The 22,186-nt window shown below is 42.2% G+C and overlaps 1 protein-coding gene across 1 annotated transcript in view; it reads left to right on the top strand.

Moving 5' to 3' along the window:
* The first annotated feature begins 21,454 nt into the window (after window positions 1-21,454).
* Window positions 21,455-22,186, top strand: part of LOC140537852 (elastase-1-like) — a 31,407-nt gene continuing 30,675 nt past the window's right edge. The window contains exons 1-4 of the mRNA XM_072660129.1: window positions 21,455-21,494; window positions 21,615-21,715; window positions 21,808-21,908; window positions 21,977-22,102. Coding sequence (XP_072516230.1) covers window positions 21,455-21,494; window positions 21,615-21,715; window positions 21,808-21,908; window positions 21,977-22,102 — 368 coding nt within the window. The remainder of the gene's footprint in view (window positions 21,495-21,614; window positions 21,716-21,807; window positions 21,909-21,976; window positions 22,103-22,186) is intronic.

The raw sequence follows: 22,186 nt of genomic DNA on the forward strand, positions 1-22,186 counted from the left end.
GAGCCACCATGTTACACCATGTTACACCATGTTACTCCAAGATCCAGTCAACAACCAAAACCCTGCCCATTACAACCAAAACACCAGTATTAGCTGTCATGCAATGAGTGAATTTGCATATTCCCTCCCACACAGCCACCAGATTGCAGTCTGACTAACCGGAGACAAATTTGACTACCATGTGGCTAAAATCTCATCAGGAGACAATGCAGATACTATTCACGTAAAGTCTCCAGGTGTAAACGGGGTCTTAGTGATTCAGGGCTGCTTGGCAAAGAGATCACAATGACCCTGCAGAGTGCCAGGCATGAACGTACTGTGAGCCATTTCGGTGGTGCTTAGTCAAATCCTCTGGACACGGTGCTCAGAAGGGGGTTCCAAGCACTAGATGTGACAAAAAAAGACACATGGGATCTTATATTTAGTGCAAAAGGCAACTATCAAACAACAGGACAAGACTGCCTGGCTAAATATGCACTTATGGGCAAAATCACAGTCAAAATAGGCACAAGAGTGGAGCACTTATGGCAACAGGGCAGATTACCGCTGTGTCCTATTCATTTATTCTGCAGCAGTGCAGGTGGATAAAGGTAGCTGTGCCAAGACACTTAATTTTTTAAAGGTACAATGAATTTATTTTTATAGGGCAGAGGTCGGGGAGGGACACCAAAAAAAAGAAGGTATACACTTTGTGAAGAGTGAGGATTACTGAGAGAATGTGAGAAGGCTGTGTGCCTCTTCAGAGAGATCCTGTGCTTCTTCATTGTCAAGAATGATCCATCTCCACCTTATACTTATGCAGGGAAATAAATCAATAATCAAGCTCTCACCTTCCTACTCAGGGAAATGGGGCGGGAGAGAGACTGGGAAAGCATTCAAATTACAAGAGAACACTGCGAGAGCCAAAGTGAGCTGCAGTGGCCATTATTAAAGTGGCTGGCCTGGCCACCATAGTTCAGGGATGGACACTGTTCACTCCAGTTTATGAGCAGCTCAGTCCAGATGTGGAAAAAAAGTGTTCACCTGGCAGTTGCTCACCTCAAACAACACGGCATCATTTCTAAATCAGTTCCAGCCATGGCCCCTCGTTGGCTCCCATAAAAATCACCGCAACACTGACATCTTGAGTCCATGGAGGTCACGGTCTTGAAAATGCACCCACTTTACACCCACATGCAGCCTTCATCATGACAAACCACAGGTGAAAAATAGCTAAGAAACAGCAGATAGAGTGTTGTTTAAATCAACTCTCTGTAAAGGAATCATTCACAGGTTAGTCCTCCAGTACAGTTTTCGCTACACGTCCAAATATTTGTGGACACCCTTTCTAATGAATGCATTCGACTACTTTAAGTTGCATCTATTGCTGACACGGAGGAGCAAACCCATTTTGAAACACACACAGCTTGCCTAGGCCCTGAAGAGAAGCAGTGCCAGTAGAATAGGACTCCCTGGAGCAGATAAACATGAACCTGTTGGCACCAGAGTATAAAGCCCTGCAGCATTGAGCTGTGGAGCAGTGGATGGTGCTCAGTGCAATGCTTTTGGGATATGTTGGGGATTTGGGGATGAGATGGGGTGGTGATTATCCAACATACTGTTGCTGAATGCAATCAAATCCTCACAGCAATGCTCAAAAATCTAGTAGAAAGTCGGAAAAGCCACATCATTTTGAAAGAAATAATGATTGAGAGGGTGTCCCAATACTTTTGTCCATATATGGTATTTCTAAAACTATCCAGACAAGCCCATCGTTCCTTCTGAAATCAAGAATAACAGGAGAAACAGTTGTGGGAAGGTTTTAGACCTGATGTTGAAACATTTCTGAGAGATCTGATTCCCTTCAGCCATAAAAGCCTTAGTGAATCCAACTAATCGCAAATGTCTTCCAAGGAGTTTCATCACTCCAACTCACTCTAGTCATGTCCCATGGAGCTCTATCACTCCAACCCATCTCAAAGATGTTCCACAGAGCTTCACCATTTAAACTCCCTTCAAAAGTAGTCCATGGAGCTATGTACACTCCAGTTCATCCAAAATATGTTCCATGGAGCTGTAGCTCTCCAATTCATAGCTTCATCAGTCCAACTCCTTCCAATAATGTTCTACAAAGCTCATTCATCTCAGCTCATCCCAGTCATCTTCAATGGAGCTTCCACTCTCCAGCTTATCCCGAAGACATTCCATGGTGCTTTGTCACTTCAACTCATCCCAGAGATGTTCCTCTGAGGTTCATCATTCATACTCATCTCATGGAGCTATATCACTCCAATCCATCCCAGAAGTGGTCCATCATTCCAGCTCATTCCATACAACCTTTTCAAAGCTTTCTCGCTCCAATTCATCCCAGAGATGTTCCATGGAGCCTTATCATTTAAACTTATCTCAAAGGTCTTCCATAGAGCTATGAAAAAGATCTTCAATGGAGATGCATCACTCCAGTTCATCCCAAAGGTGGTCCATAATTCCAATTCATTCCAAACTACATTTCATAGCTTCATTAGTTCATCTCCTTCTAATGATGGTCTATGAAGCTCGTTCAACTCAGCTCATCCCGGTGGTATTCAATGGAGCTTCCTCACTCCAGCTTATCCCCAAGACGTTTCATGGGGCTTTGTCGCTCCAACACATCCCAGAGATGTTCCTCTGAGAATCATTATTCATACTCATCTCATGGAGCTATGTCACTCCAACGCATTCCAGAGATGTTCCATGGAGCTTCATCATTCAAACAGATCTCAAAGGTATTCCATGGAGCTATGTCCACCCCAACTCATGAAAAAAATCTTCAAGGGAGATTCCTCACTCCAGCTTATCCCAAAGGAGTTCCATGAGGCTTTGTCGCTCCAACTCATCCCCTAGATGTTCCTCTGAGGATCATCATTCATACTCATCCCATGGAGCTATATCACTCCAATCCATCCCAGAAGTGGTCCATCATTCCAGCTCATTCCATACAACCTTTTCAAAGCTTCATCGCTCCAACTCATCCCCATGGTATTCCATGGAGCTTCATTATTCTAATGCAGGTCTTTGAATCCAGTGTCCTGTGTTACTGGACAGTGAAATTAAGTGAACTGCTGTTCCCTTAATTTCCAGTGATTATAAAATCCAGGATTTAGGGATGGAGTTTCATCATACCAAAGGTATCCCATGGAGGTTCAGCACTTCAGCTCTGTCAAATGACTTTGCTTGGAGCTTCATTTTTCCAAGGCATCCCAAAAATGTTCTACAGAGCTTTACACCTTACACCTTTCTGGTATTGCATGATGACCTGAGTGTCTGGCTGTAGTGAATGGAGAGTACAGGACAGCCATTTGTACCATTTTTTAAGCAATCTTGGAATGACCACCACTGGTTTGGACCTTTCAGTGAATGGTTCATTTAAAGAACCGTTTTGGTAAAGTATAAAGAAGCAGTGTATGTCTGCCTGCCACACGACATCTTCCAAGCCTGCATCTCCTGGCTCTGTGTCCTTCGGGACAACTAAAGGAGCACTCGGCGAGCTTGTAATTTATTCTCTTATTGTCCGTGAAGTTTGCCGGTGCTCCTTTAGGCAATGAGAAGTGATTTCTCCCTTTCTGTTTGCCAGTTACGTTTCAATCATGCTGTCACTGGGCCCTGGTCTGTAACGGCTCACCCTTCCCCCACTGCTTCTCCACCTCTTCCCTTGATTGATTCAGCCATCCGAGCTCGATCGTTACCTGGCTGCCTGTAGCAGGCGGCCCATGTCAGGGTTCTTTCTGCGCTGTTCAGTTGAAAGGTTTTATTTCTGCTGGGATTCCATGCCAAGTTCTTGACAGATTCTTTCAGCAGTGGTCCTGACGTGGATGCCTCCCGCTGGCCCACATTCCCAAGACCCATAGTAGCCTGGATGATTGAGGAGGCGCAGAAAATGCCCTCATGAGAAGAGTGGATTTGGGACTTTAATCAGCATGTTCAACTTTTGTTTGATCAAGACAAGCACAGCATAGCACAACCATGGATTTTTTTGTTTCGCCAGGGTGCTCGTTTCAGCCTGGCTTCATGCTCCTGTAATTTTAATTAATTGACCTTTATTATCAGCAACAGAGTGTATCTCCTTTGGTCTTGGTTCCTCTCTGATTCTTAATGGTCTTTGTTAGCGTCTGTTTTTGAGTCTTGGTTCCCCTCTGTTTTGTTCGTTGTTTTGTTCTGTTTTGTTCAGAATCTTCTTTTGAGTCTTACTTCCTCTCTGCAGTTATTCACATTTTTAGAGAGTATCTTCTTTGGAGTCTTGCTTCTTCTCTGTTTTCCTAATGGTCTTGGTTAGTATCTTCTTTGGAGTCTTGGTTCCTCTTTGTTTTTAGTTATGTTCTTGGTTTGTATCTTCTTTTGAGTTGTACTTCCTTTCAGAGGTTATTCACATTTTAGAGAGTATCTTCTTTGGAGTCTTGGTTCTTCTCTGTTTTGTTTGTAATGGTCTTGGTTCTTCTCTGGTTTTACTTAATGGTCTTGGTTAGCATCTCCTTTTGAGTCTTGGTTCTTCTCTGTTTTTCCTAATGGTCTTGGTTAGTATCTTCTTTGTAGTCTCACTTCCTCTCAGAAGTTATTCACATTTTTAGAGAGTTTCTACTTTGAAGTTTTACTTCTTTTCTATTTTGTTCTAAATGGTCTTGGTTAGTATTCTTTTTGAGTCTTGGTTCCTGTCTGTTTTATTGTTAATGTGTTTGTTCAATATATAAAGTCTTGGTTCTTCTCTGATTCTTAATGATCTTGGTTAGTATCTTCTTTGGAGTCTTGGTTTCTATTTGTTTTTAGTAATGGTCTTGGTTAGTATACTTCCGATCACAAGTTATTCACATTTTCACAAGTTTCTACTTTGGAGCCTTGCTTCTTCTCTGTTTTTTTTAATAGTCTTGAAGAATATCTCCCTTTGAGTTTTGGTTCTTTTCAGCAGTGCTTTATGTTCCTAGAGAGTTTCTTCTTTTGAATCTTGATTCTTTTCAGGAGCAGAATGGATTTGGGACTTTAATCAGTGCGTTCAGCTACTGTTTAATCAAGATGAGCATAACATGTGAACGACCACGTAATGGAATTTTGTGTTTCAGTAGGGTGCTCGTTTCAGTCTGGCTTCATGCTCCTGTAATTTGAATTAATTGACCTTTATTGTCAGCACCAGAGCGTATCAAGGAATTCAGGTTTTCATGCTGTAAAGAGGCCCTGTGCATCAGAGACATCAGTGTTTGGTGTTGCCTCAACACAGAGCTAATATGTAGCATGCAGAGCAGGCCATTTATGATGAGGGCCATTTTCAAAGGGTTGCTGTTTGCGAGCAGTTGCTCGGTTTGATCAAGTGTGAAATAACTTTTATTAGAGACATTTATTTGCCCGTCACGGCTGCATGCAAGACCTGCGGTATGCATTTTGCCTGTTAGCTGTTTTACAGGCTTTTTGGGTGATTTATCGGACGCTGAAAGTGATTAATCAAACCGCTACATTTCATAATTTGCCAGAACGCACTATTCTTCCATAATCACATTGGTATCATTTTGTAATCTGATAAATTTGCTAAATTTGCACATTCTCGCAGTGTGTTCTTTAGTAAAGGCAACTAAACAACTCAAAACCATTTGAATATTTCTCCCTGGTTCAGTGGTTCTTCAGATACAAGGAAAAACACTTTCAAGAAATCTGTCTTTGCAGTCATTTTCTTTGCTCAAAATGGTACACCTTAAAAAAGGGTTCTCCAAGGGTTACTGTTCTTTATAGAACCATGACAACTCAAAGAACCAACTGAATGCTTATATGGCTCTTTGTATGGTTCACTGGATCTTCACATAAAAGGTAAATCTCTTGTAGAAATGGTCTTTTGCATTAATTTGCTCAAATGGTTGATATAAAAAAGTGTCCCTCCAAGGGTCCTTTTGTGAAGACAATGCTTCTATATAGAACTATGACAACAACTCATACAACCATTTGAATGAGTAAATAGTTCTTTGCCTGGTTCAGTGGTTCTTCAGACACATGGAAAACATCTTGTATATTTTTTATTTATTGGACTTATTTAATGGAAAATGGAAAAAATTAATGCTTAAATTTGCATAAATGTAGTCTTGGTTTCTCTTGGTGTTTCTTTCTAATTTTTTGGAGTGTTTCTCCTTCAGAGTCTTGATTTCTCATGACCTTTGGGAGCTTCTCCTTTTAAATCTTGGTACCACCCAGTTCCTTCCTCCCCAATCTCTTAGAGAGTTCCTGTCAGCCAGTCTTCTTCTTCCTCCATGATCCTTTTTGGGAATTTCTCTTTTTGGGTCTTCTTGGTTCTTCTCAGGCTCTTCATTGTCTTGGCTCTTCATTGTCTTGGCTCTTCATTGTCTTGGTAAGTTTCTGCTTTTGAGTTGTGGTTCATCTCACTGTTTCTTCCTCGTGATCTTACAGGGTTTCTGCTTTTGAGTCTTGTTTTTTTCCTCAGGGCTTTTGTGAGTTTCTCTTTTTGAGTCTTGGTTCCTCTCTGTCATTTTCCTCATGGCTTTTGTGAGTTTCTCTTTTTGAGTCTTGGTTCCTCTGTCATTTTCCTCATGGCTTTTGTGAGTTTCTCTTTTTGAGTCTTGGTTCCTCTGTCATTTTCCTCATGGCTTTTGTGAGTTTCTCTTTTTGAGTCTTGGTTCCTCTGTCATTTTCCTCATGGCTTTTGTGAGTTTCTCTTTTTGAGTCTTGGTTCCTCTCGGTCATTTTCCTCATGGCCTTTGGGAGTTTCTTATTTTAAATCTTGGTACCTCTCAGTGTGTTTTTTTTTTTGGTCTTGGGGAGTCTTTTGTGAAACTCACCATTGGCGGCACTAATTAAAGGTCTGGTCCAGCATTTCAGGAAAGCTGCTTTAAGGCACTGTCTGTTGCAAAAAGCTCTAGTTAAAACGGACTTGGCTTGGGTATTAACATTAACAGAATGAGCACGGAGAGATACAGCAAAGATCCCAGCATGGCTTGTGTAGGCTTTTGAAGCCTAATTCTCGGATCACAGTAATTATTCTCTCATGCTCTGCGCTGAATAGGTGGGATTAGGGAAAGGACATTTTCTTGCTGTGACTTTTCAGTGTGGGCTCTCATGCTGGAAATCGATCAGAAATCCATTTTCTTCTTGCAGTTCATTAGTTAATTACACTTTTACAGGAGTTAGGCTCTGTAACCATGGCATTGTTATTTTCATTAAGATATAAAAGGCATCTATGAAAGTGCAACAATTACCATAATTGTGAGGAAGGTTATACGCTGAAGTTATTGCAATACTCGCTACAACAGCAATGCTGTATAAAATGCTGTGATATATACTATATGTCCAAATGTTTGTGGACACCCCTGTAATGAATGCTTTTAGCTACTTTATGCTGTATCCATCGCTGATAGTGAAGTGCAAATGCACACACACAGCTTGTCTAGTCCATGTAGAGATGTTCTGCCAATAAAATAAGATAAACATGAACCTATTGACACCATGCCTTGAATTGTGGGGCTGTGTTCTCTGGAATGATGGCTTTTAAAAAATGTTAAATCACTTGAATGTAATAATAGAAGGAAATGTACTTACCTCTGGCTGTTTGCTGTAATGAGCCCATCCATATCTTCATTCAGTGGAGAAATCATTCTACTTATTTGATGGGATTTTATGGACAGATTTCCTGCACAAAAAATGGAAATCATGCCAAACTATATCCTATATGAGTCTAATGCTATATAAGCCCAAAACTAGCCCAGTGGTCAGGCATATGGTAGGACTATAAATAAGAGTTGTTAAATACTTGTTTTTCCCCCTAGCACTTGCAATGCTCTCAGCACTAGGAGGCAAAGACAAGCACATGCCTCTTCAAACCGCCAGCAATGCAGCATCACTTGGCAGCCAACATGCTCGGAGGAAAGCGTCAGATCCACAGCATTAAAACATCAGCCAACAGACGCCTGTGACGACTGACATTACAACAAGAGTGATAAGGTGAGAGGATGCCATCTACTCATCCAGAAAGAGCATGGCCAGTTGTGCACTCCCAGGCTCTGGCTGCTGATGGCAAAGCAGCATCACTTGGGATTCCACCTTGTGATCCTCAGGCCAGAGTGTCAGCATCTTGGTCAATTTGAGGCCCATCAACACATTTTGTGTGACATGCTTTTGACATAATGTACATAATAGATCACAATTTTTGGGAGATTTTGGGAGCTTTGCACATAATATTTTCCATAGGATTCAATAAACACCCCTCTCTTGCACCTAACCAGAAGCATCCCCATGAGTCTTTTCAACCTCACCATCATAAACATGTATATTCACAGAGTTTTCTTGTTGATTACAATGTAAGAATGAGCGATTCAGCATATTAGACAAATATAAATACACTGATTACACTGATATGTGGTCGTTGACCAAGAAGGCCAAACATTGAACCACTGAGGTTAGTAGTGGAATCAGTGTAATTGAGGTTAACTGTAGAATACAAGACATTACTTTAATCGTGCCTAACATTTACATCTACCATATTTATCACTGTAAATATAAGGCCGAGCTCTAAGCCACCCTCCAGTGCCTCCACTGTAGTACATTTATTTTAAACACATAGGAAGAAATTGTGTTTTTTAAATGTCAGCACAAGCCCTCAGGCTTCTCTACGAGACACCTATAGATCAACAGAACTGCTGTCTTCAGTCCTTTAGTGCTTTTTCCACTCTTGTTCTCCCTGGCCTGTGGAAAATGTATGTGCAATTTACACACGTTTGGAAATGTCAGTCCAGGGGAAAAGGCTTTCAGCGTATTTCCACAGCTATTATAAGGACACAAGTGATGCGCTGAGAAGTGTCCAGAATCATTTAAAGTGTAGTTCTGAATACTTAACACTGCTGAAGCTTAGATAAGGAGGAAGCATTCTTCAATTTGAGCGCATTCCACATTATCTAGGCTGTTTTTTCCTCAGTGCGTTTTTTTTCTTCCAGTAAAAAAGTTCTTGAGAATTTCTTTCCACAGGACTTTCGCACGTTCTTCCGGCAAAAGCCGGTGAGATTCTGGGGTTGTCTTGCTGCTCTGCTCTTTTAAAGTCTATCCACAGATTCTCAGTGATGTTTAGGTTGGGAAACTGTGAAGGCCATGGCAAGACCTTCAGCTGCACCTCTTGAGGGATTCTGCTGTGGATTTTGAGGTGTGTTGAGGTGTCATTGTCCTGCTGTGGAAGCTCATCCTCTTTTCATCTTTAGCTTATTATTTTTTGTTTTACATTGATATTTGTTCACTTGCAGAATTTGCTGATATTAAACTGAATACTTTCTTCCCTCTACCAGTGAAATGCTTCCCCTACCACTGGCTGCAACACAACCCTAAGCAAAATTGATTCACCCTGGTCCTAACAGTTGGAGAGGTCATCATTTCATGAAATTCTGCATATTGTTTTCTCCAGATATACTGTGCCTTTGCTCATTTCAGCCATTTTTTTTACTTTGTCAGGCCACCATGTTCAAATCCAGGAGTCCAATATGCATCACGCTTGTTTAGATGTTCCTTTGAAAAGGTCTGATGCAATATTTTTGTGGCAAGGAAGCTCTCCTTCTGATGATTCTGATGACAGGACATGAAGGTCCTATTTGTGTGGATGTTGCTGCACAGTAGAACAGTGCACCACCACTCCAGTGTAGTTACCCAATAGAATAAGAATAGTTTTTAAAAAATGGTAAGTTGAGTATTGTGTCTCTTGGTGCCTAAAGGATGCCAGATGGAACTCTGTTACAGCAAACCTAAGGATCAGAAGTGGATCCGAACCTTAAAAGCTGATACCTGATCCATTAAAAATGCCTTGACCGGCCCCCATCACTGGATCTGATTGGGACATCCCTACTAAAAAGTTCTTCACATCAACACATCTTATTTACAAAAGTGATTTACCAGATTTACCACTGAAATATTTAAAATATTAAAGTTATGACTTATTAACCCTGTTTTGAGCTGTTTTACATGTTTTTGGGTCTCCAAGATTCCAAAATGAACATTTGGACCACATGTCCAAATATTTGTGGATACCCCTTCTAATGAATGCATTCAGCTAATTTAAGCTGCACCTATTGCTGGCACAAATGTGCAAATGCACACACACACACACACACACACACACACACACACACACACACACACACACACAGCTTGCCTAGTCCTTTTAGAAAAGTACTGCCAAAAGACACCATGCTGCCTAATACTAGGTGTAGGCTAGAGGGCTATATAGCCCCCCAGCAGCATTAAGCTATGAAGCAGTGGAAGAACTGTGATCTTTGAAATGATGGTGGTGCTCCATCCAGTACGTTTAGGATGAATTAGGGTGTTGGGGATAAGGTAAGCTAACCTAACATCACTAATGCAATCAAATCCTCACAGCCAGTGCTCTAGTAACTTCAGCAGAAAGCATTCTTCCTTGGACAGTAGGAACAGTTGCTCCAAGAAAAGAAGGATAGACCTTTTTAATACCCTGGATTTCAGAAGAAACAATGAATAAGAATAAGAAGGTGTCCCAATACTTTTGCCCATATGATGTAAGTGGTAAAAATATTCATGGCAGCAAACTGCCAAATAAACACAGCCTCTCTTTCTCTCTCTCGTGCTCGTACACACACACGTGTAGCTCGTATTCGTTCATCCATGCTGCCCAGCGAGCTTGATGTGTTCTTGACAGCAGCATTTGGACTCATTTTGTGAATAATTTGCAAGGCTTTCAATATGTTAATACACAGAGCTGCGTCTCGCCCTCCAGTCAAACGGTGTGCGGTAAAATAGAGACGTATAATTGCATATCAGCCAAGACCACTGCCTCTGGGTAATTCCTTTAGGGGAAAGAGAGGAAATATGCTTTTATTCATTTACAGTAATTAGCATACACACACACACACACACACACTATATATATATATATATATATATATATATATATATATATATATATATATATATATATATATACATTGCCTACATGTATTTAGAATCAGTAGGTTGTGAAGCACTTTGTAAACCACCACCATCATTATTTTTTACATCATTATATTTAATCATGTAACACTTCATTTTAAGGGGAAATCAGGGGTTCATTAAGGCCGTGTTCTTTGTTCAGTAAAGCCTGAACCTCTAAAAGATTTATTCACCTTGCATTAAGACCTTTATTACTACAGAATTGGAGGCCGCAATTCTCCCATCCCTAATTCCACAGCGCATCCCAAAAGTAATGGGTGAGCTGGTTGTGTCCACACACACACACACACACACTCACACTCACACACACACACACACACACACACACACACTAACACACACAGGAGATGGTGAAATTTCAGTCAGCCAGTAATCTCTAAAAAGGTGGTTGGTGTGGCGCAACAGATAACCCCACTACCTGCCACTGAGCTACCCCACCATGTGGGAGACTGGGGTTCGATTCCCAGTCTGGGTCACTATGCTGTGCTACACCAATAAGAGTCCTTGGACAAGACTCCTAACACTGACCCACATTGACCCACATCTGTAATACGAGTAACCCTGTAAGTCGCTCTGGATAAGAGCGTCAGCTAAATGCCACAAATGTAAATGTAAATCTCCAATTGCCCAAAGCAACACTATATGCCCAAAAATGTGTGGACACCCCTTCTAATAATAATATTCCAATACTATTACTTGCACCTACTTTAAGTTGCACCCATTGCTGACACAGATGTGCACACGCGTATGTTGTCGAGTCTCTGATGGTGCTCCATCCAATACTTCTGGAATGAGTCGGGGAGTTGGGGATGATGAGGTGGGGTGGTGATCATCATCCAACATCCTGACCCCATCTCACGCTCTTGTCGCTGAATATAATCAAATCCTCACAGCAATGCTGCTCCGAAATCTAGTAGAAAGCCTTCTTCACTGCACAGTAGAGACCCAATCAGGATAAAGTAGTAGGACAAAGCAGGATAGCACTTTCTGGACAAAAGTATTGGGACACCAGCCCGTTCATTGTTTCTTCTGAAATCAAGAGTGTCTAGGGTAGAAGGCTTTCTACTCGGTTTTGGAGCAGTATTGCTGCAAGGATTTGATTGCATTCAGTGACAAGAGCGTTAGTGAGGTCACCAACTTATCCCCCAACCCCCCACTCATCCCAGAGTACTCGATGGAGCGCCACCATCCATCATTCTAGAGAACACAGTCAGCTCCACTGCTCCACAGCTCAATGCTGGGGGGCTTTATACCCCTCTAGCCCACGCCTGGCATTAGACAGTGTGGTGCCAGTAGGTTCATGTTTATCTTCTCTAGAGAGAGTCCAAATCCTATTGACAGTACTTCTTTACAGGAACTAGACAGGCTGTGTGTGTGCATTTGCACATCTGTGTCAGCAGTGTCAGCAACATTTATTAGAAGGGCGTCCATAAACATGTCAAGTACACGTGTAAATGATCATAAAAGCTCTGATGGGTTTTTACATGCTTATTTACCACCCTGTTATATGAGAATGAAACACGCTGCTTTGGCTTATCGATAATGCTTTACATCACGGAGACAGCCCACAGACAGCTTAGCACAACCTAGCCTAGCCTAGCCTAGCATAGTTTAGCACTGTAACAAAAACATAGATATAAACAGTGATGAAATGATGGGCTCTGCTTTTATTGCCTGGTTTACAGCACTGCAACGTCTCGCAGAACCCACATATTGTATATATACAGTGCTGCTGTGCTCTAGGTGTTACCTCTCACCTCTTGCTAGCAAGTTTTTGAAGAGATTGTAACTGGTTAGCTTTTAGCCTTTTGGTCCCCACTGGCTTCCCTGGGTTTGGCTTTCTCAAATCTTACCTAAAAAAAATAAGCTGATGATTTCCCTTCTGATGGTCGTTTAGCTCCAGGTTGATTCATCTGAGGTAATCCAGAGAGAGAGAGAGGACGATGGAGAGAAGAGATGGTAAACACTAGCTTCAGTTAGCGTCAGCTTTTAGCCTTCTCTTTGTTGTGGGCCAAGTTTGAGCTCTCGTTCTCCAGACACTAGCACCAGACTTTTTTTCACCAGCTTTGACTAGAGTGTTCTCTAGTGGGTGGGGTTTATGTCAATTTGGGGGTGTAAATATAGTGAGTCAAGACTGTGATGTAACAGTTTTGGGGTTTTGGAATTGGTCTGTTTTCCGGCTCTGTTTTGGTTCTGCTGGATGTTCTTTTGAAGAAGGAACGACAGTGTTTGAGGTTCATGGTTTGTCACTTTTATAACCTGAACAGTCATTGGTCAACTGTGCCAACATTAACACAGTTTTTAATTCTAGGGCCCTTTTACTGCAGTTATCAGCCTAGCGAGGAATTTGTACATCCATGCAAAGACTTCATTAGTTTAGGTGTACTGGCTGGAGAAGGAAAAGTATGACTTTGTAAAAGACCTAGTAGGACAATATCCCCTCAAGTAACATTCAGGATATTTAGAACTCAAAAAATAGACCTTCATTTTGATGGAAATGCGATGCTAAAGAATAGCGCTGGGGGCTATTATTGAATGAAAGCGCAGCTGGTACCAGACATGTCTGTGTCTGGGGGCTGTGAGTCATAATCCCACAGAAATGGGCTAATATGAACAGTGTAGTATAATCCCAGGTATTATAATCCTAAAACCATAATCAGAGATCAAATCCATTTCTTCTTATCACCATTGGTGGCCGTCTTCTAGTCAGCCTATTACCTTGTAAGCTTCTTGAGCCTCTGTGGCCATTTGACAGTCGTTCCAGTCTGACATTGCCTCCAGTAGGCTGACCTTGCGAGAATTTATATTACATCTGTGATCCGCTAGGTGAGGCCTTATTGTTTATGAAGTGTTTATGAAAGTCTCTGAGCTAACATGTCCTTGTGAGGCCTGCATGGTTGGTCCGACTGGGAACCAGAAAGTTTTGTACTCGGGTTCCATGTCGGCCCCACATGTGGATGCCCATGAGAGTCAGTGATGGGACCTGGAGGGGTTGTAAACCTGCACATGGGGGCCTAGATAAGAGCCATGTGAGATTAAGTTGGGCTGTAACGATGGGGCTCATTTGGGAAGCCCAACTGGGTCCCAATAAAAACAAACCCGCTTAGAGCCCATGCCCACCTGGAACCCATCTAGTCCACGTTCCACCCATGTGAGCCCCACATCAGCGTGTTTGGTGGATGAAGATTAGAGCAGACGTAAATCCATCAAGGCACACTGTATTGACAAAAGTATTGGGACACCTGCAAATTCATTGTTTCTTCCGAAATCAAAGGTATTAAAAATAGCTAGAGTAACTGTAAGTAAGAAGAAGTAAGTAAGGCTTCCTACTATCTTTTGGTGGAGCATTGATGTGAGGATTTGATTGCATACAGTAATAAAAGCATAAGTAAGGTCAAGATATTGGATGATCACCACAAATTCATACCAAAAGTATTAGGTGGAGAACCATCATTCCAGAGAACACAGTTCCACTGCTCCACAGCTCAATGCTGGGGACTTTATAGCATCCTATTCTATTGCTAATACTTCTATACTGGAAATAGACAAGCTATGTGTGTGTGTGTGTTATTCACTGTATTAAGAAAAGATAAATTATATTTAGGGCCCAGTCTTACACCCTGCGCAAGGCACTCATGGCTATCTTACACCCCCCAATGGTCTATTTTCTCGCCTTCCGCCTGCAACGCTTAAATAACAACGGTGCTTGCGAATATATCTACGCCAATGGGCGCGGTGGTCTCGAAATGAGCGGTGTTCAGATATATTCCTGCCGTATTGCTGTGTATCTTGACAACAGAAAACACAGGAGCTCCACTGACTGAAGACAACCTAGTCAGACATCAACAGTCAGATGTTCGTAGCTGTCTTGGCAGTAAATTGTCAACACAGGCGTGTGCAGCCCAACGTGTGAACACCACCAGTTTACGCCATTGAGATGCCAAAGTCAGACTGCACCTGGCTCTGAAAGGGAACACCTTACACCCAAAACAATAAACCCATGATTACTTACAAGACTTAGTACATGTCTTTTGCACATTTTGAGCCGCGTTACGTTATCAAAGAGACACCAACACGCCCTAAATCAAGCTGTGTGGTGCACGGTTGGCGGCTCCCCAAAAGACCGCTAAAATAGGGCCCTTCATGCCAGACGTAAACAATACAAAGTTACTAGACATTAAAAACTATGTCCAAGCTTATGGTGCTGGTGGCCCTAAAGTGTTATTACTAACTTTTATTACCAGAGAATAGCCCCACCAGTTTGTACAGACGTCTCTGTACATACTCTGTAATACACCTTAGAGTGTAATAAGCCCGGGAGTGTTAAGGGGTTTTAACCCAGCAGTCTGAGTGAACCACTGAGTGAAGGTTATTCATTTATCAGCTTCAGGGAAAACGCACTCACACACGCAGTCGTTCCATAAGTTGTTCCTTTGACTTTTCATGTGCATCAGCTGGAGCTCAGCCCTAACTGCCACAGTAGACGGCTGGGCACACACACACACACACACAGCTTGGTCAGCTAATGTGTCCTGCCCGTTCTGTCCACACACTGTACATTAAGGACAGATGCTTCGAGTCCTAAATGGATAAGGCAGCAAATAATCATGAGGCAGGTGAAAATTGGCCAAATGGACCAGAGACAGATGTCACACTGCGCACAATGCAGCAACTGAGGCCCATTTAGACTTTTGTGCACAGTAGCGCCAGGATGTGGAGGATTATTTGGGCTCTGTATAGTTGGTGAGATTTTCGAAAGTTCAGACAGGTCTGGAATTTAGGCAATTTAGGAACTGTAAGTGTAATATTTGACATAATTTCGCCAGCCAGCCAGAACATCCTGCGCAGAACTGAAGTGTTAATAGGAAGGCCATCTTCTTTGTATCAGTATAGGCCAGTTTACCTTGCGTATGTAATTCAGAGCTCAGAAGTGCTTCAAATTGTGCTTATTAAAAGGCTAGACCTTGTCTGAGAAATGGGGTTTGTTTGCGGGAGTCTACAGATGGATTTACTGATCAGTGTGCAATGAATACCACTCAAGGCTGGCTGGTTCATGTCAAGTGTGGTTTGTGAGTGTTAGCGCAACTACTGCAATTAAGTGGTTACCCAATTGCATTTCCTTAACTTGTTTTAATGATGTTTCTATCTTAGGTATCGCTAAAATCTGCCCCCCAGAGAAGTGGGTGAGCTGCATGGTCCTAGGGAAATTGATTAGTATGCATAATTGGAACTTTCTGTGTACTACCATATTTTCTATCACTGTATAAAAGAAGCTAAAAAGCTCCATGCTGCCTTTATTGTTGGTTGCACTGTACTTGACTCAAACTCGACTCCACACTTGACCCAAACCCTGCTCGTTCATTGTTTACCTTACCTCTCCCCAATGTGCAGGAAATGTTGAAATATTGCTGTGAGGATATGATGACATTTAGCAGCAACAGGATGTTGGATTATGCCCAACCTCATCCCCAACTCATCCCAAAAGTATTGAATGGAGCACCATCCATCACTCCAGAGAACACAGCCGGTTTCACTGCTCCACAGATCAATGCTGGTGGACTTTATACCCAACTAGGCCATGCCGTTGCATTAGGCACAGTGCCTGTAGGTAGAGGTGTAGGTAGTCCTAATCTATTGTCAATACTTCTCTACAGGGACCAGACAAGCTGTGTGTACGTATTTGCATGTTTGTGTAAGTAGCTAAATGCATTCATTAGAAGGGGTGTCCACAAACATTTGGACATATAGTGCTTTTATGTTTTCTTTTTCCCCCAATTTAGCTCCATGCTGTCTTTATTGTTGGATGCACAGAAAATATCTTGGCTTAAAGGTTAGTGAAGCAGGCTGGGACCCAGATGGTCGCTGGTTGAATCTCAAGATCCATGTCTGTGGTGCCCTTAAGCAAGGCACCTAACCGCCAACTGAGGTCCCTGCCCACTGCTCAGAGTGTGTGTTCTGGCTGCTCCTGTTCACTAGTGTGTGGATTGTGTGTGTGTGTGTGTGTGTTAATTGCCATGGATGGGATAAATACAGAGGTGGAATTCTGTAGCAGTGCTGAGCAATGGTGGTCGAGTGAGCTTCATCTTAATGTGCTTTAACCCCTTAACTCAGAAAGGTGTAGTATTCAGTAACTACAGGGACTTCAGGGCTGTTCTCTGCTAGTAGTCCGTCCATTACACGGTAAGAAGGTCTTTTACTTCTACTGTAAAGGTCCTATTCTGAAGATAGCAAGTTTTGCTCCGCAGTGAGCTGAAACCTGATGAATATTCTTTACTTCCTGGTAGTTTCTGAGCAGCTTTGAGCCTGGAGACTTAATCCTCTGTGTTACTCTGCTTGTGTTATAGCCCATTTCACAGAAACGTGCCATTGTTCTGGTGCTCTTTCAAACCTCATTTCCAGGCAAAAGCATTGATCTCTGAGATTGAGAAAACCCCCACCAAAGTCAGCCTAGATTTCCTTGTAATTTAATGCACACTGAAGTCCTACCAGTCCTACCAATACCAAACAACTTAAGCTACCTGTTGACCTACCACTTTAATAACAGTAGTCAAGACAAATACAGCACACACCGCTCAGTGTACATACATAATCAACATGCTTGTTCCATAAAGTGGCTCTAGATCACTCACTAAAAGCTCATCTGTAACCAGTAATATTTTCAATACACCCTGTTCACAGGGTTAGGACGGAGGAAAGCGCAAATACAGGTAGTGCATATTTAGAATTCAGAAAAAGGATGTCTGCTTTACATTTTGAAGGCAGTTTTTGGGAGAAAGTTACTTTTTACATTTATAAAAGAAGTGATTTTGGAAAACGTACGTTTTAAAAAGTCTTTCAGTGCTTGTTTATGAATTATTTTAAGCATGGTGCGCATTGTGCAACAAACATTGAACTCATTAAACAGACCCTACAGGATCTTTACTGACACTGAAGCATTAGCAGACTCTTAAATCGCTGTGCTGATCAGTTATTTAGCATTTGGTGCCCCGTACGTCCCAGAGACATATGGGTAATATTATCAATAAGGAAAATCATAAAAATGGGACTCATGTTACAGAAGGAAATGCACTAATGAACTAACTAATTAAATAAATAATTAATGCTTGTCATGTCTGCCTCTGTTTTGTGTCATCATGTGCTTCCAAGCATGTAGCTCTGTTTGTGTCTTGTCAGTTCAAGCCCCTCCTGTTCATTAGTGTTCCCACCTGTGCCTCCTCTGTAGCCACGCCCCCTTATTTGTCCCAGGTGTTTCTTGTGAGACCCTTCTTAGTCTCTCTACAAGTACCCCTTTGTTTCAGCCTTTGTCTGGTTTTGTGCGCGATCATGTCGGTTTGCGGTGTTGTAGTTTGGTCTGGCTTTTTCTGTTTCTGCTTCTGCTTGTTATTTTTGTTAGTTTCAGTGTTTGATTTATTTCCTATTTTGTATCTTTTTGTGTTTGGTTTGTTTGGTTTTGTTTTCCTTGTTTTAATAATCGCATGTGTTTACGTCCGCCTCTCCCTTCAACCAAAAAACAAAAATATATGTTAGAAAATATTAGATTTGTTTAGTTCATTAATATTATAAATTTAACATAACATGTTATGGGTTTCTTAAGCCCACTCTACAGACTGGTAGGTGCGGTCCATGGTCGGCTCTTAGATGCTTGCTCCTTGTTTCTGAATATGTGATCCCAAGGCAGAAGTCCTTATTTGGAACTGTGGGCAGAGTCCTGAGATTGCTTAGAGGGAGAACATGGCAACAAGGGCCTGACAGTAGTTACTGAACAACATGTCTAAGTGTGTAGTAAGACTTGGAATGTTCAGGGTTTAAGGTATAGAGTTTTGGGAAAGCTTCTGTGCTCATTTTCCATACATTTTGAGACCTTTGACTTTGTATGAGAGTTCACTTTCAACAGAGCAGTTAGGGGTCACATAGGATTCCTAGGAATAAGCTTATTTCAATGTAATCTTCATGGCTCTTGCAATGATCTTGAGTGAACCACCTGCAAATACAATGTATACTCCCACTTCAACATCACTGTCCAAAGCAGAGGTCAGAATAGGGTTGGAGTTAAGGTTTGGGTTAAGGTTTATGTATAGGTTAGGGTTTGGGTTAGGGTTGATTTAAGGGTAAAATAAGGTTAGGGTTAGGGTTAGGTGTAGGGCTACATCCAAGAGACATGTCATTTACATTCAACTCAGTTCAGCTGCATTTAATACATTTTCAGTTGGATGTTAGTTCAATGTCAGGTGAGCATCTACAGCGGACCATCCAAGTAAAGTGATACCTACATCGTTTATTAAAAGGAATAGGGCAGTCAATCAGTCAAGGTTGAGAGACATTTGTGGGTGTGTATTTATATAGATGTGATTGGTGACAGGTATTAACATTATCCTGGAAGGAAAAACATGCAGAGCCTTCTAAACACCCAAATACGAAAAACTCAGACACGAAAAATACAGGTGTAAATAATGACTGACCAGACGGATCTAAAGAGAAAACATAGAGAAGCAAAGCTCCTGATTCCCTGACAGTCCTCCACCCCTACATATAACCCCTCTGCCATTGATTCCTAAAGAATCTATAGCGGTATGTTCTCATAACCCATCTAATGGATATCAAACAAGATGAAGACTAGTAGACCCATCAGATACCATTCAAATACTTCAAACATCTCATGGACCTTTCTTCTGTACCAGTGTATCCTAACTCTTCCAACACACCTTCCAACAAACCAGCTAATTAACCACCCTTTCCAGAGTAGATGTGGATGTGTTAAAGCCCAGGATCAGGGTTGGAAAACTTTTTCACATAATGTGAATCTGGCCATTGTTCTTTACGTAGTGTCTGAATTTCATGATGAATGGACCAATAGAAATGCTGCAGAATTATTTGGAATAAAATCTTCTCATATTGACCTCCATTGGAAATTAAGAAGGTTTTTCATTCTCCTGTAAAGTAGTAATTTTGCATTGAATTTCTTATTGACGCTCTACTGTACCAGGCCAGCAACTTGATAACCTTGTCAATTGCCTAATCATTGAGCCAATTTGCTGATTAGCTCGATTCACTGGTTCGAATCCTGGGCCATGCTGCCTGCCAACAGTAGCCGGAGCCTGAAAGAGCACAGTTGGCCTTGCTCTCTCCAGGTGGATAAACGTCTCTCTCTGTCCCCACATCACTTCAGTGTGATGCTGGCCGGCACAGACGTTTGCTTACCGATGGGGTACACAGTGACGCTGCATCAGCAGAAGTTTGAAAAGAGGCGGTGGCTAATGTATCTGAGGGCACTTGGCTATCTAAAACTGGGGAGGAAATTTGAAATTTTGAAAATCAGAAAAAACAAACAATCAAAAAAGAAACATATGTTCTCAATGTTCATAGGGTGAGCCTTTTGAACTCTTTTGGGTCAGCGATAGCATGATTTAGCAAAAACACACATTAAATATAACCTGGTTATAATGTCAGATTTTCCCACTGAAAGTAATTCCAAATGATATATAACTATGCTACAATATCTAGATCATGACCATGGTTTTTCTGTCCGGACTCGGTTCTTGTTCATTTGTGTTCATGTATTGTCGGTTCAGTGTTTTGTTCATGTTCACGTGTTTTGGTTCAGGTTTATCATGTCTTGTTTATTAGATGTGTTTCACCTGAGACTGGGGGTACTTAAGGGGCTTTGACGCTCCTTTCGATGCCGAGAATTAAATGGATAAATGGATAAATGGTTAAGGAACCTTAAGGTAGCCCAAGAGGTTCCCGTCTCTGACCACGTTTGGATTAGGCCAGCTTCTGCTCGATTACCCCGCCTGCGAGCAAGCCAGCCAGCATTTCAAGTACTCAGCGAGGTTTGCTCGCTATCTGCTACGTTATACCCACGACTCTCATTCCAGCTAGCTGCTCTTGCCAGGTAGCTGGTTCCCCAGCTTAACCCCGGTCTCAGGTCTGTGTGTTTTCACCCTCTTGTTTGCCATGCTCTGGTTTTGTTGATCGCTGCCCCTCACTTGCCCCTTTTTGTTTGTCTTGTTTTGTTTAATAAATTACCTGCATTTATTCCATCTCTGCGAGTGTTCATCCCTCTGTGTCTGGCCTAACCTGCCATGACATCCAGCATGGTCATATAATGTAAGATAAGTGCGTGCCTGGCATCACTGCATATTGTACCTCCCAATTTCTATAGAGGATAAAGGCTAACAAACCAGGCTATACCCTCTACAGATAATGTGTGGGAAGTGTAGACTTTAGGGAAGTCTGGGCTCACCAGTCCTTGGAGCTTATCCATACTTTCCCAAAAGAAAGGGACATTGTAAGGGGCATGCATGCACACTGATCCTTAGATTCTGTCTTTAAGTTCCTTATGGGAATTCAGAGTGTAAAAGATCTTTCTTCTTCTGAGGAAACTGTATCCAAACCCCACCCAAATCCATTCAGTCCCATCACCTGATTCTGACTTCATACTGTATAAAAGGCTGCATGACGATCTGCTGGGCACATCATCTTATACATCAGCCAGAACACCTGTCCAGCAAAGATGCTGAGCATCCTCTACTTCATCTCCTTCGCAGCACTCGGTAAGTCCTTTCTGGATCCTGGGGAAATGAACAAGCAAGGTCAAGGTCTTCTATGTCTAGGTGTCTCTTTGGTGTGAGATGGTCTGTCAGATCTTGTTTGTTCTCTCCATGCTGGGTCAGTGCTGGGTCAGTCTGACGTGGTGTCCTATGGAAAGGGCCCACAGCCGCAGACCAGAGTTATCGGTGGGGCAGTAAGCAGTGCCAACGCTTGGCCCTGGCAGGTAAATGCCATCATCGGTTATGCAGTTGCTCCATCTCCATGTCTCCTATGATCTTCCTGCATGTAATGTGTCTCCTCGCTTCATGATTACAGGTTTCGCTGCGAGTTCAGAGTGGCACGTGCTACAACCATGTCTGTGGAGGTGTGCTGATCAAAAAGCAGTGGGTGTTGACCACTGCTCAGTGTGTGGACGGGTAAGAGAGCTTCCTAGAGAAATCTTAAAGCAAAACACTTCACAAACTGACTGGTTTCTCCTCTGCAGCATTCAGGTGGCCCTGGCTGTTCTCGGTGAGCACGATCTGACTCTTCAAGAGAGCGGCAAAGAGCAGTTCTATGGAGTCAGTGCCATCTACCTCCACCCCAGCTGGAACCGGGATTTCACTGCTGGGTCAGTTAAAGCTCCTCACTGATTTGTGTTGTCTTAGTTATGTTACTTATCCATAGTTTATTACTACTTAAAAAGCTGCGAGTT

This window comes from Salminus brasiliensis, chromosome 1, assembly GCF_030463535.1.
Source record: "Salminus brasiliensis chromosome 1, fSalBra1.hap2, whole genome shotgun sequence".
Taxonomy (NCBI): Eukaryota; Metazoa; Chordata; class Actinopteri; order Characiformes; family Bryconidae; genus Salminus; species Salminus brasiliensis.